The following is a 13,637-nucleotide window of genomic DNA, read 5'->3' as shown; positions in this document are numbered from 1 at the left end:
ATTTCTTCACCACATTCCCTTAACATTCGACTCGAAGATTGACTCGTATATTTTCCGCGTATTTTCTCTGTAGTTTTATTTCCTCATGCTTCGTCGGAAACTAGAATTACGTGAACATATAAAGTGCTGTGGCGTGTTTTTTCCATTGAACGACGCTCGTCTACCAGTTCATATAAATGTTACGGTTGCTAGAAAAACGTTAATCTAAATTTATCAGCGAGAAAGTTTTCATTTTGCTCATGGATGTTTAATTTTCATCCTCAATTGCTAAGTAATTGATCACGTTTTAGTTGTAAGTTTTATCAGCATTGTTCGAAGATGTGGACTTTTAGTTAGTAGATAACGGACTTGCAACTTATACAATAATGAATATTTGCTATAATATACTTTCTTATATAATAATGACTAACTTTTTGTTATTCAAAATTATGATCTTGATGTATGGATGTTTGATGTTGAAATCTAGCCTGAGAACTCTAACTGTTTGTAAATGTTTTATTTTCTATAAACAATTATTTAACTAATAAATGTGAATGCCGATTTTAATATAAAATTAATGCTAAAAGCTGCTTCATCTTTAATATATCGTTGTTGACAATAATTCATAATAAAATGATTTATTGTTAGAAACTAATACGAAGAATGTAATATTTTGAGATTTATATTAACGAAGCATCCAATGAAAATGTAATGTTCATTTAAAGAAATCAATATTTTGAATTGAAGCGTTACATATCTCGATTTTGCGATGCAGTCGGTCATGAATTTCGCAAACAGCGGCATCGAAAAATATAATATCTAAAATTGAATATTCGTGTTTAAATATACATATATTTATTTATATTATATACATTAAAGAATAATTTACATGAAACATATCTTTAAAAAAAAGTTCATGGAATTAATTAACAGCAAATCAATCATTGAATAAGTCTAATTTAGGTTTCATTAATATCAGTGTATAGTGGGTGAGGGAAATTAATTTTATCTATTAATTGTGTTATTATCTATGGAATCTAGTTACTTTATACTTCTCTACAAACAAAAGTTTAAATGTCATTAAAAATGAATTTCAAATAAGTATAAGCTCTCATGTAATATTTATAAATTTTCTGGATGCATATTCTGTTCAACACAATGCACTTTATATCGTACATATACAACTTTGTCGCACTTGACGGAGCAACCCGGTCGGTAACTTCAGCGCCTTTCCTCTGCGCATACGTACTCGAATAGTGTCAGTAATAGTTCCCTTGATGGATGGTGAAGTATTCGAAAACTTTCGGAATTTGAATTTTCAACTTGAGAAGTATCAAAGAGAATGTTATTAAAATATACAGCGCATTGATTTTAGTAGAAATTGAAAATAGAATAAAAATTTATAAATATATGAGTTTTCATATAACAGAATTGGCTATTTATAATAGTTTGACTAACTTCAATAATCGCCATAAAAATTTGAAATTATTTAGACAACCACTTATCATACTATAAACTCAGAGTCAAAATTGAGGGTCAAGCACCTTCTCCCCATAAAAAATAATTAAATCTCCAGTCTAGTAATGTGGCTGTATAATAATTAAAATCTTATAATTTCTGTCGTTTCCTGACTATGTTCTACTTAAATGACTGACTATGTTTTACTGATTCCTGTAACTCTTCATCACTACTGAGTATCTTTCTGTACGATCCAGAAGTAATTTGCAAACATATTTTTAGATAACTATAAATGTATTAGCAAAAAAATAGGGAGTGAATTATGTGTAAATTACTGCTGGAAGTTGCAAAAAGATAAGGATATTCAATAAAGATGAAAAAGCATTGCGGAAATTCGTTGGGCAGGTCATTTAACGAGAAAATGACAGAAATTTTACGAGTATAATTATCATGTAGCAAAATTTCTAAATCGGAAAATTGGTCGTTTTTATTTTTCTCTCTCTTTTCTCTCTCTCTTTTGCAGTTTTGCAACCCCCAAAATTTTGACTTTAAATTTATATTCAGCGGTAAAAATTACATTGGAAAACATATGTCGCACACCCATTACAGATAACTTTTTTATTTTGCGTAATTATTAAAAACATAATTAAAGAAGCAATCTTTTCAATTGAATTGACGTATGGTATAGAATCGAGGTGATGATTTTGTGAATACATTTTTGTACAATATATGTGTAGTATGGAAATAGTTTGGTACAGAAAATATTGAAGAAAAATCAATGTAATTTTTCTATAATTTATTGGTTTCAATTTACACCATCATAATATCCAAATAAAGTTGTAGTTGATCCATCTATATTTTTATATGAGCATATTTTATTACATTTTATTAAATACCAAAAGAATTCCGTAAAATATTGCATTGGAAACTGCTGATGTGAATCTGTTCCTACATATATAAATTTCCTATTTTTATTAGTACCTACAACATGTTGACTACAAATAACTGTGATCTATTGAATCTCACGCACGTAGAAAACGTGCTCGATCGAGCTCCGCAATTATACGGCACGAGCGCCAAACTTGGCAATAAAAATCAATGGGAATAAAAGAACGAATAAATAAAATAATTGAGAAGAATGTAGCATCGTACTCGTATTGTATTCGAATTCGTATACCGTTTTCGTATTGGAAGCCTCATGTATTTACCAACAGTGATTTTGGACAACTGTTTGTCAATCTAAGAATAGCTTCGATAAAAGTTCTAATACACTTAATTTAATTTATTTTTATATTTGAATAAATGGTTATTCAATAAATGGTTATAAAGCCAATAAATTAATGAATAAAAAAAATTGAGTCAATTGCAACTTTTTCGTTCCTTTCTTATAGTAAAAATTAAATTTAAAAAAATATAACAAAAATCACATTTGATTTGAAGTTTTAGTTAGATTCATAACTTTACTTATATTTTTCCTTCGAATGATAGGAATTTTTATAAATTTTAGGAAAACCGAGAAATAATATTTAGCGGTTATAATTGCTTACTTCTTCAATATTCAATGAAATTGTAATACAAAATAACACACTAAATTGCAACTACAAGTAAAGATTTCAATGCCTTATTTAAATGAAAAAGTCATGATTATTGAACAATTTATTAGATAGATTACTAACATATTGTTTATATGTAGCAACTAATGTTACAACGATATATAAAGTTAATAATAGGTTATTATATCACAAACCATCAATAAAAAAATCCAAGCATTGAAATAATAGTTTTTAACGAAAAGCTCCAGAAAGCTTAATGCACCCGTACGCTGCGATGAGCATGCATTAAAAAGGACTTTATATTATCTACATTTGCAGTCATATTTGTATCATGTACAATCTTCGTTCTTTTTTTCATGAGTTTAAATATTCAAACTTTGCGTTTTATTAAAATAAATTGCATGTATATAATATTTTATAAAAAATTGAAGTTGAGTATAAGAATTACGAAATTATTGAATAGCATCCATCAATATCAGAACTTTCCTTATGGAGAAGTTAAGTTATGTGTTCATGTCAAAACTTTTTTTAAAGTAAGTGTTGAGTGCAGAAAGTTGAAATGTTTATAAATAACACATAAATATGTAATATTATATATATATATATATATATATATACAAACGGTATGGTCGTCCAGTTAAAGTTGATTCAAAAAGAATTGTTTACTTTAAATGTTATTACCAACCGAATGATCAATTCTGATATTTACATTAATCAACTAACAAAATTAAACAATGCAGTTGGAAAAAGCGGCCTGAATTGGTAACTCGAAACGGTGATTTATTCGATTATTGACAATATTATATATCTTTGTACACACGACAAAAATTATTGGAGCTTGGTTGGGAGTTGGAATTTACTTTGCCATATCAACCATACAGAGTCCTGATTTTGCACCTTCTACTCATTTTGCTTACTTCTTGTTTCGATATTCACAAACTCCTTGAAAGGTATGCAATTAAATAATTATGATGGTGTTAAATTGTACCTGATTTAGATTTTTGCTAATTAAAGCGAGAAGATTTATAAAATTGAGATGATGATGATGTTGTTTGAAAAATGGCAAGAAGTCATTGATCACAATGGTCATTTTAAAATAAAGTCATTTAGTTCCATAAAAAATATCTAATTTTTTAACAAAAATGCGCAATTAGTTTCCAACCTAATATTGTTCAAGATGTGCCATATGTTCACGATTGCACCTTCGTACCTGGATGGGAACCGCGTGCGTTGTACTACTTGAATTCATAATCAAATAATGTAATGGCTTTAGCCTATTTAACGAAAACTGTAACCATTCCGGACATAAGTTTTTCATGCGTTTTTTTTTTTGCAAAACCACCCCTTGACTATATTTTCATTTGTGCTGACGTCATTGATATATTTAGACTGCGCAATGCCACGTAGGTATATGAGTTACAAACACGCGATCAGTTTATATCTAAATACTTAATTACGAACACGAAACAAAAGTGTACACCCACATTCAGTGACGGACGGGCCACTTCGATAGCCTCTTAAGTTTTAATAATGTCACCGGAAAATACGTCACAGTAACAAATGCCTGCATCCGGCATGTGTTTGATCGGGCCTAAAAATAAGATGGAAAAATAAAACGGTATATCTCCGCAAACACTTCTACTAGAGAAAACTCAATTTTCATAACAAAATCATTTTTTCAATCTTTTTTATGTGAACTATTTATATACTTTAACCTTTTCGCTACGAACGTTGTCCATCGACGATGTCGTTTATGGACGACATGTTGTGTTTACCTTTGCTTCAAGATATGTCACTCTAATTATAAGTTAAACTATTGAGAATTCTAGTCTATTGTAATTTTTAGTTCATTAGAAGCGTAATTTTTTAACATATTTTTACTGATAATGTTAAAAAAAGGCTTGAAATATACCGTTCAGTAGTGCAACTGAGCGGCACGCTTTCCCGTAAAGCAGCGACACTCCTGCCGAAAGCACTCTCGTAGCAAAAGGGTTAAATACCAAATGTGTGAAATACAATCACATGAAAATATTCTTCTAATATCAAAATAATACATTAACTAGTGTATATAACATATAAACTTGTGATTATGGTTATGTTTTATTGAATTATGCCAACTGAAAGTTTAACATGTGTAATTCAAACTTTCGATCCGCAGTTTTCTCGAAGACCAATATTACAACTCGACTTCTTCATTTATTGAATTTTTCTTGAATTCAGGTCAAGAAGCAATGAGTATTGTTTCTGTTATGCTCAAAAAACTTTGTGGAAGAACTCACTCTTTTAAATTAAATGTAACTCTTTGTTTGCATCTCGTGCTAGCACGCTTCCGAAAAAGTTTTTCATGATAAGAGATGCGGTTTTCGCCTTCAGGCATACGTTTTTGCATGAATTTTAATTTCTAATTCATTATCTTTATGTTTATGCGGTACACCCTTTTGAATAAAACTCGGTTACACAAAATCAAAAAAATCTCTGAAAATGCAGAATATATTATAGAAAAGTTTATTACTCGGAGAATTATAATAGATAATTATTTTTTTAAAAATTAATTGTGGTGTTTATTTTCATTTCTTTTAAGTTATAAAATATCCAACAAAATCTTAATGTATTATATATATAAATATATATATATATATATATATATATATATATTTGATATTGCATGCTTACAGAATTACTAATTTTAAAAAAATCAAAGCAACACCTTAATGTTGATCCTCAAATCATTTATGAAAGCCGTTTCATGTGTGAAATAAGTTTATTAACATAAAACGCCGTCATGCAACATGCATAGCATTATTTAAATTAATTATTAATCGATAAATGATTAAAATAAAAGCAAATTTAAGTTCGCGATAATGTCCGAGAAAAGGGTAGGCATATGCGCTACTGCGCAAAATACAGCAGTAGCGATTTACCGGCCCGATAACTGCAGCAATGCGGCGTCGTAAAACTTTCAACGTTCGGGACATTAAAATCATGTACGATTTCGCAACAGAAATTTTACTTACAACTAACACGAATACGAACTAAGCATTTATTGTTCAAGATAAAAAAATGTCATTGGCAACTCAGTTCTGAAGATAAAATTTGTACAGTAATTATACGAAATTAGGTTGTCTTCATCGTGAAACTAAAATTAAGGATCATTTTGTGTTGCAAATATGATCTGGAACAAAATTAAATAATGTCTCTGTTTTTACACTTTACTCATTTATTAATTTTTTAAATTAAAATAGTAATAATTAAATCTATTATTTTTAATATTTATTGTAATAATAGAGAAGAACTTTAACTGCATTTAGCAAAAGTGACTGACGAGTTTGATAAATAAATTTACTATATTTGCGAAGCATCGTATAGGAGCAAAATAGAAATTAAAAGATAAAAATATGGAGTTTTTTTCTTGAATTATAACGTATTTTGAGTTAACTTTCAGAAAATATAACATATACCTATATAATTATGCTAAGCACATACAAAGGACATAAATAATTTTGATACAGAACAAATATAGTAATTTTGTTTTTATAATCTTCCAAATTTGAAATTATATCATTACGATTTCGGAACACGACATATGTAAACCATCTACAAATGACAGGCGTTAATATTTAATATATTATATGAGAAACGTCGAAGTTAAAATAGTATATGATTTCATGTGTTGTCCTTTTCAATTTTATCTTTTTAACCCCTTAGCTACGAGTGTCGTCCATGGACGACAATTACTCGACTACCGGTGTATACGAGTCTTGTCCATGGTGACATATTCTGTGCCGGACTGCAGGGTTATTAATTATTAATTATAATTATATTAACAACATTCAAATATTACGATGAAAGCGATTCATAGATGTAGAGTTATACCTTCATATCCAATATATTAACAATGTATATTTTAGAATATATACGAATGTGAATTTTGAACAAGGTATAAAATAGAATTTAACACAAATCGGTTTCGTGTCTTGAAGATTACCTATTTTGGGAATAAATAATAGAAGAAATTCAGTACTTAAAATTCATATCGCATGCTCTCTAAATATGTAGTTTTTCCATAAAATTGATAAATTCATACTCGCATTAGCGTAACAAATGCAGTTAATTATATATATATATATATATATATATATATATATATATATATGTAAATTAAATCATTTTAATTTTTGAGACTTATACCGCTAAAGAATATGTTAAATTAATTAAAACTATTAAACCAGCAAAACAATAACTGGATTAAAATGTTACAAAGAGACTACAAATTATGATATAATAAAAAAGTTTAAACTTCAAATTTTGACGGAATATCTACTTAGCATGTTCCTCCTTCACGAACATAAAACTACTATTAAATTTTTATTGCGACCGCGGTGTAGTTCGTTGCTACTAAGTTTTACATTTGCGACATTATTCAAGTCTATTCTGAGCTGAAAAGTGCATTTTTATGTGTCATAAAATATTTAACAGAATTTATGACATGCAACTCTCTTCAATAATGATAGGAAAGTAAGTACTTTGGTAATTTTTTTCAATTTACGATCAATTCATGTAAAGTCAAACTTTGCGCAAAGTAATGGAACGAGTTTTAGGCTGCGTACTAAATGGAAGGCCTCAGTATAAAAGTAATTTCATTTCATGAAATTTATTTCACCAGTTTACTTAGTTGTGAAAGTTATACAGTATATTAAATTTAAGGTAATTTATTTATTCGACGCCAAAATAATATTAAGACTCACTTTCTAGTCGAAAATAATATTTCTCCTAATATGAAAAAATAAGTACAGCTGAAACAAGAACAAACTGTAATTAAATAAGGTAAAGTAAATGAAAACAAAAAAGTAATCCGTGTAAGTTTTGAAAAATAAAAAGACAAAAAAGTAAGGTTAATGATAATAATCATTATCGTTGCATTAATATTACACATCAAAAAAATATTTTTAATTTCAGATTGTGTATATCCTTTTATTCTAACAAGAAGCTCATTATTCATAGCACATTCTTCTACAAGATACCGAGTTAATTAAATTATAGTTAGTATTATCATTTTATTTATTCGCATTAAAATATTCGCAAATATTTTATATTATCAATCTCCTCTATTATGAAAAATATTTTCAAGATAATCTCAACTCCGTCTCGCGCTTATTCTTATTATTTTCAAACCATTACTTCCATTGCAATGGAAATATTTTTATGAAACATTTATTCTATCTTTTATTTTTATCTTGGGATGTGCAAAGTATGACTAATGTTTCGCATAAATTACAGCTATTTCTATCATTTTTTTAGTAAGAGCTAGGAATATGTAACATGCTGTGTTTTAAATGTGAAGCTGGCAGATATGCGTTTTTACTTTATACAGAAGTATTCTATGCGACAGATGACAAATGGTCAGATAGACAGAAAAAGTTAAATCCGTTTTAAAAACTTTGTCATGAAACATTAATGTTTCATACATCTGCAATATTTATTTCAGTGCAAGAATATATACATTACCTATGCAATGTTATTAAAAAATGAATACCTACTTACGACGATAATGGTAATAATGAAAAAAAGAAACTATAAGTTCAAAACATTAAGTACTAATTAAATAAACAAGTTATTAAAATCATATTGGTTATACATACAAGAGTCTATGAGACCATCGTAAATACTTTTCGGTGGAAGTGACTATGTTGCAAAACACTCTGTATTCTTTTTAAAAATGTAGCTATACATTAAATGTCCTAAATTTTTTAAGCAACTTGCCTTCAGGCAAAAAGCCACTTACGACTAGTTAGAAAATGTTTCGTTGGCTTTTACACGTGTTTGAAATTCAAGTTAAATGTAGAACAAATCATTTAACGTTGTTTACAGTATGTTAATACACTTCTCTTCCATTGATCTTACGTAAACAATGCATTTCATCAATCCGGTGCATCCCATTAACTTCCGGATGTACCGGAGTACAAAATAGTAACTTTATAATGATGATGAAGGACTCTGGAAATGCACAGCAGAATTAATGTTTGGATGAAACTGCATTTATATGCATTACTTAACTTATATGCTCGAAAGATGCGTCGTTTAAGACTGAAGTTGCAGTTTCACGAGAAATTGTCAGCAATAATTTGTAATTATGGATGCATCTGCGTACTCAGATGATATGATCCATTATAGCGTTTTATAATTTTGAGTAAATGAGCATGTGTTATAATCGTAATAAAAGCGTGATTTGTACTTAAAAGGCACATACAGCCCTAAATTTTCACTCTCCGCCACAAACTTCTATTTTGTTATAGTATTTTTAGCAATCGAATAATTTTTTCTCCCTCTTTAGCCAAATGTTTTTCACCGAATTTATCGGCGAATATTTTAATTACATTCAGTATGGCTGAGAATCAAACATCTATTATTTATACGCCTTAATGGTAAGAGTTGCCGATGCTCAACACTTTATTTTTTGACCAATTTCCATTAATTTATTTTTTCATATGTGCCCGAAAGCACACACAGCCCTAAATTTTTACACTCCTATTTCGTAATAGTAATTTCAGTAATGGAATAATTTTTCATGCCTCTTCAGCCTGTCTTCATGTGAACATGAAAATACTAAATTGCCAAAGTTGACAGAGATAAAAAATTGAAGGATATAAAATTTTTGAATATTTAGTGTCAATTTCTCAAAATTGCAAATATTGAAAAAAAGCTGGATAAGTTAAGGAACATGATAAAAATATTATTCAAGAATTTTTTTATAAATCCTTGCTCTAACTTTTATAAACTTGATGTCCCATGTAGGTTTTGCATACAATTAAAGAATCGAATGCACTTTGATCAATGTTAAATGATGGTGCGAATAATGAAACAATTAAAAAAAGAGTAAACGATGTGTAATTGTTACAACGTAAATGAGAACTAAAGTGATGAATTATTCCAACTCGCAAATGATTTCTAAAGCCATAAAATAATTAACGCAAACGTGATATCTTGTTGCCTATTCTGCATTGTGTTAGTATTTACAGATTCAATAAATAATTATGAGCCAACATTAATTATCCTCCAAGGTCGTTATGAAAGCGAAACGCTGTTCAAATTCCTCTGAAAGCTGGTACCCGGCTTTTAATGCCCAAAATTACGACAACGGTCTGGCTTCATTTGGTGGATGTTGAGTTCTTTGTTCTCTTAATAAATACCTACTCTAGAGTCGAGTTAAACAATTAGATTGCAATTCAACCTAAATTTTCTATGATTACTTTGTTTTATCAATTAAATATTTTACAAATAGCCAAACAATAATATTAGTCAAAATAATAATGATAAGTAATTTTGGACTATCTTTAGATTGTATGTTGTATGCTGCATTAAATATGCAAATTAACTCAATATCAATAAATAATTTATATTGCAAGTAATGTTTTTGGTCGCGCGCCTAAAATTCCACTGCTATAATATGATGAAAATAATAATTGTATGTATTAAGTGTTTTGAATGCATGTTTGCATGCCAAATGTTGAAATACAAACGCCAGTGCCAAGATTTTTCAAAAATATAGTTGAAAGATACAATACTTTCAATTATTAACTAAATATAAATGTAACTAACATATATCAATATGTTGTATACAAAAATCATAATAGACTTGTACTTAGATACAATGAATTTAAAAAAATGGAAAAAAATTGTATGAACGATTTTCAATGTTTCCCATTTTTTTGGCGGTCAAAATCATAGTTATGCATTTTAATATTGGTAATCTATTATAAAAATTTATTCCGAAAAAATGTTCTGTTATTATGATTGTCCATTATAATGGGCATCATATGTCTTCGTAAATCTCGTAACTCAATACCAATAAAATATAATCTATTTTAGTTTCATTTGTGAATATTTGATTTTACCTATTTCTAGATGATCTCATTAAACTAACATTTTAAAATAAATAAACAAACAATTATAAATAAAATGAGATTCACCTTTCGCTCATTTAAGCATAACAATCAATGGATACAATAAAAAAAACTGTAAATACAAAATTATCTATTTCTGGTACGCTTTTGAAGTTGGCGCCAAAAAGAACACAGTTCTAAGGCTTAGTTTTCAATGAGTATCATAGTAATATAAACATCAGCTGATGCTGAGATCAAATAATATTTTGAATAAATCAATCAGCATAAATCATGGATGATAATTTATTTAGTTTATTTTTATAGCATGCAAATGCGTAAAGACAAATCTAATTCGATACAAAACTGTCAGAACGCTATTGAAATTCAACGACTTTACTATTTTAAATTTATTGATTACAAAGAAATATATTACCCTCACTTTTGATAACTTTTTTAAAACTAAATTTAAAGTTTAATTATCCAAATGACAGGCGCCAATGTCTTCATTGACATTCAAACATCTTTCTAACAATTCTAATTTTGAAATTGACTAATTTGTTATGTTAAACCTTTTCATGTAAATTGTATTACATACATACAAACAGATAAAAAGAGATATTGCATCTCGCAGAATTTACTTTTACAAATTTATATTTATCTACTGAATCACAGAAACATTGTTCTTTCAGTTTGTTTGTTTATATTTTCCATAAAAAAAGTATTTTTCAATTGCGTAGGTGTGTTTGAGCAATTTCATCCTTGACGTTCGCGAAAGATAAATTATTTGCATTTATGTAACTAGTCGACAATGTAAATTTTGTTTAAAAAAGAAACATTAGTATATAATTTATAAAAAAGTACGCAACTATTATCAAATAGTAAATTAATTTTGTAATTATTTTTTTTAATAAAGTTGTTAGTCCGTTGAATAATGTAGCTTGTACAGTAGGTAGTTAGTTTCAAACTTACATGTAGAATATTGAATAAAAACAGTGGTATCAGCAAAAATTTTAATTTAAAAATTTTATCAAGCTGGCCAGCACTGTTTAGTGTTTAATTAATAAGGCTTTTTGTACAAAATGCAATCAATGCAATTTAGAGCACTTGTAATACATAAAAAGTTGTTGATCGATGTTTAACCGGCGTTTGTCATTCAGGTAAGGTAATGCTTTCGTAACGGTGTAGATTAGAATTAAATTTGCACTTTTTGCATAGGACTGAAGTGCCATTGAATTAAAATTTGTTTATTTCAGTACTTCGAGTACAGAAATGCTTTGAAGTGTTCAGTAGTTTGAAAATATTTTCAACAAGAAAGAAAAAAGAATCATCTTAATATTGATTTTGTAATTGATTCAATAAATACCAAGTATTCATTTCAGAAATATTTAAATATATATTCTTTAAATTGACAGTACTAAATTTTATGTTATTAATTATCATGTACATTCTCAGGAATCACAGAGCATTACCAAGGTAAAATTGGCAAAAAAATGTGTAATAAATATTAAATGAGAAAACAAGTGCATAAATTGTGTTGCATTGTATTTATTCATATAAATATTTAGAACATAATTTGAAAATAACGAGTTATATTTAAGTATACGTTTGATACATTAACAATATTAGGTTGTTCTGCCATATATTACGCATTTCTGTATATAATATAATTATGCATTTATTTTCAAGTATTTTAAATGATATTAAAGTATCACATAGGAAAAATAACGCACACATATAAACAAAGTATTGAAAATAGACTATACCGAAAAATTGAATAGAATTTTGTATTTAATATTTTGTGGCTTTAAATTTTGAAATAAAAGTTTGAAAAATGCTTTTAGATTAACGACGCTTATATAAAGATTAATTAGCTTAGATAATTGTCAAGAAGACCTCTGAAATATTAAAAAATGTAAGGAATAGGTAATTGTATAAATGCAATATTAAATATAGTATTAAGAATAATTACCTAGAAAATGCTCATGTTTATCTTAACTTTATATTACGTAACAAACGGCAAATAATTTACGGAAAAATGAAAATTTGAAAGATCAGTCGAAAGTTCAAAACGATGGTTTCGTGGTTAATATTAATAGTTTGTGATGAAGCTTTACTCTTGACGTGATAAACTCCAATTACATCATCAATAATAATAATTCTATAATCAAATAGACTTTTTTCGTTTTCATTATTATTCGAATACACTTCAGCATCATCGCATTCTAACGCTGCCTATTGAAATAAATTAATTTACTCAAATTATATGTAAATTGCGACTCTACCAAACAAAAGGCGCAAAATCCACAAAGTGCCGTATCTACATTTTATAATTGCTTGTTAAAAACTCCATTCTCTTCGCGTTTACTACATTTGAAAATGAAAGAGAAATTCGCAGATTATTGATTACCATAACAAAGCCTCGTTAATTCATTAAGCCAGATAATTTTATGTGAAGGGCACCACGTCATTGTCATTGTCAATTTAATTTTTTATAGAATTATATACCGACTGAACTTTTAAAACGTGAGCATTTTAAAATGGATTTATAAATAAGAAGCAACATATACAGATACTTCATATTTATTTTAGAATATACGGCATATTTCTATTTTCAGCAGACCTATATTTGAAAAGTATTTTTAAAAGTCTAACCATATTATTATGCATTTTCAATCATTTAATGAAACGAAAAACTATACATCGCATATACGATTTGGTGATAGCGACAGACGCGCCTTTTTAATTGCTGGTTTAATATCGTCTCTTT

General features: G+C 28.0%; 1 protein-coding gene across 1 annotated transcript in view; it reads left to right on the top strand.

Moving 5' to 3' along the window:
* LOC113373529 overlaps positions 1-13,637 on the top strand; it is a 30,018-nt gene that overhangs the window by 11,006 nt on the left and 5,375 nt on the right. The window contains exon 5 of the mRNA XM_026613820.1: positions 6,109-6,120. Coding sequence (XP_026469605.1) covers positions 6,109-6,120 — 12 coding nt within the window. The remainder of the gene's footprint in view (positions 1-6,108; positions 6,121-13,637) is intronic.

This window comes from Ctenocephalides felis, unplaced genomic scaffold, assembly GCF_003426905.1.
Source record: "Ctenocephalides felis isolate EL2017-DRISC unplaced genomic scaffold, ASM342690v1 CF-g0.4_SCAFFOLD_01604, whole genome shotgun sequence".
Classification (NCBI taxonomy): domain Eukaryota; kingdom Metazoa; phylum Arthropoda; class Insecta; order Siphonaptera; family Pulicidae; genus Ctenocephalides; species Ctenocephalides felis.
Note: the sequence above shows the minus strand (reverse complement) of the source record. Positions and strands in the feature narration are given on the sequence as shown.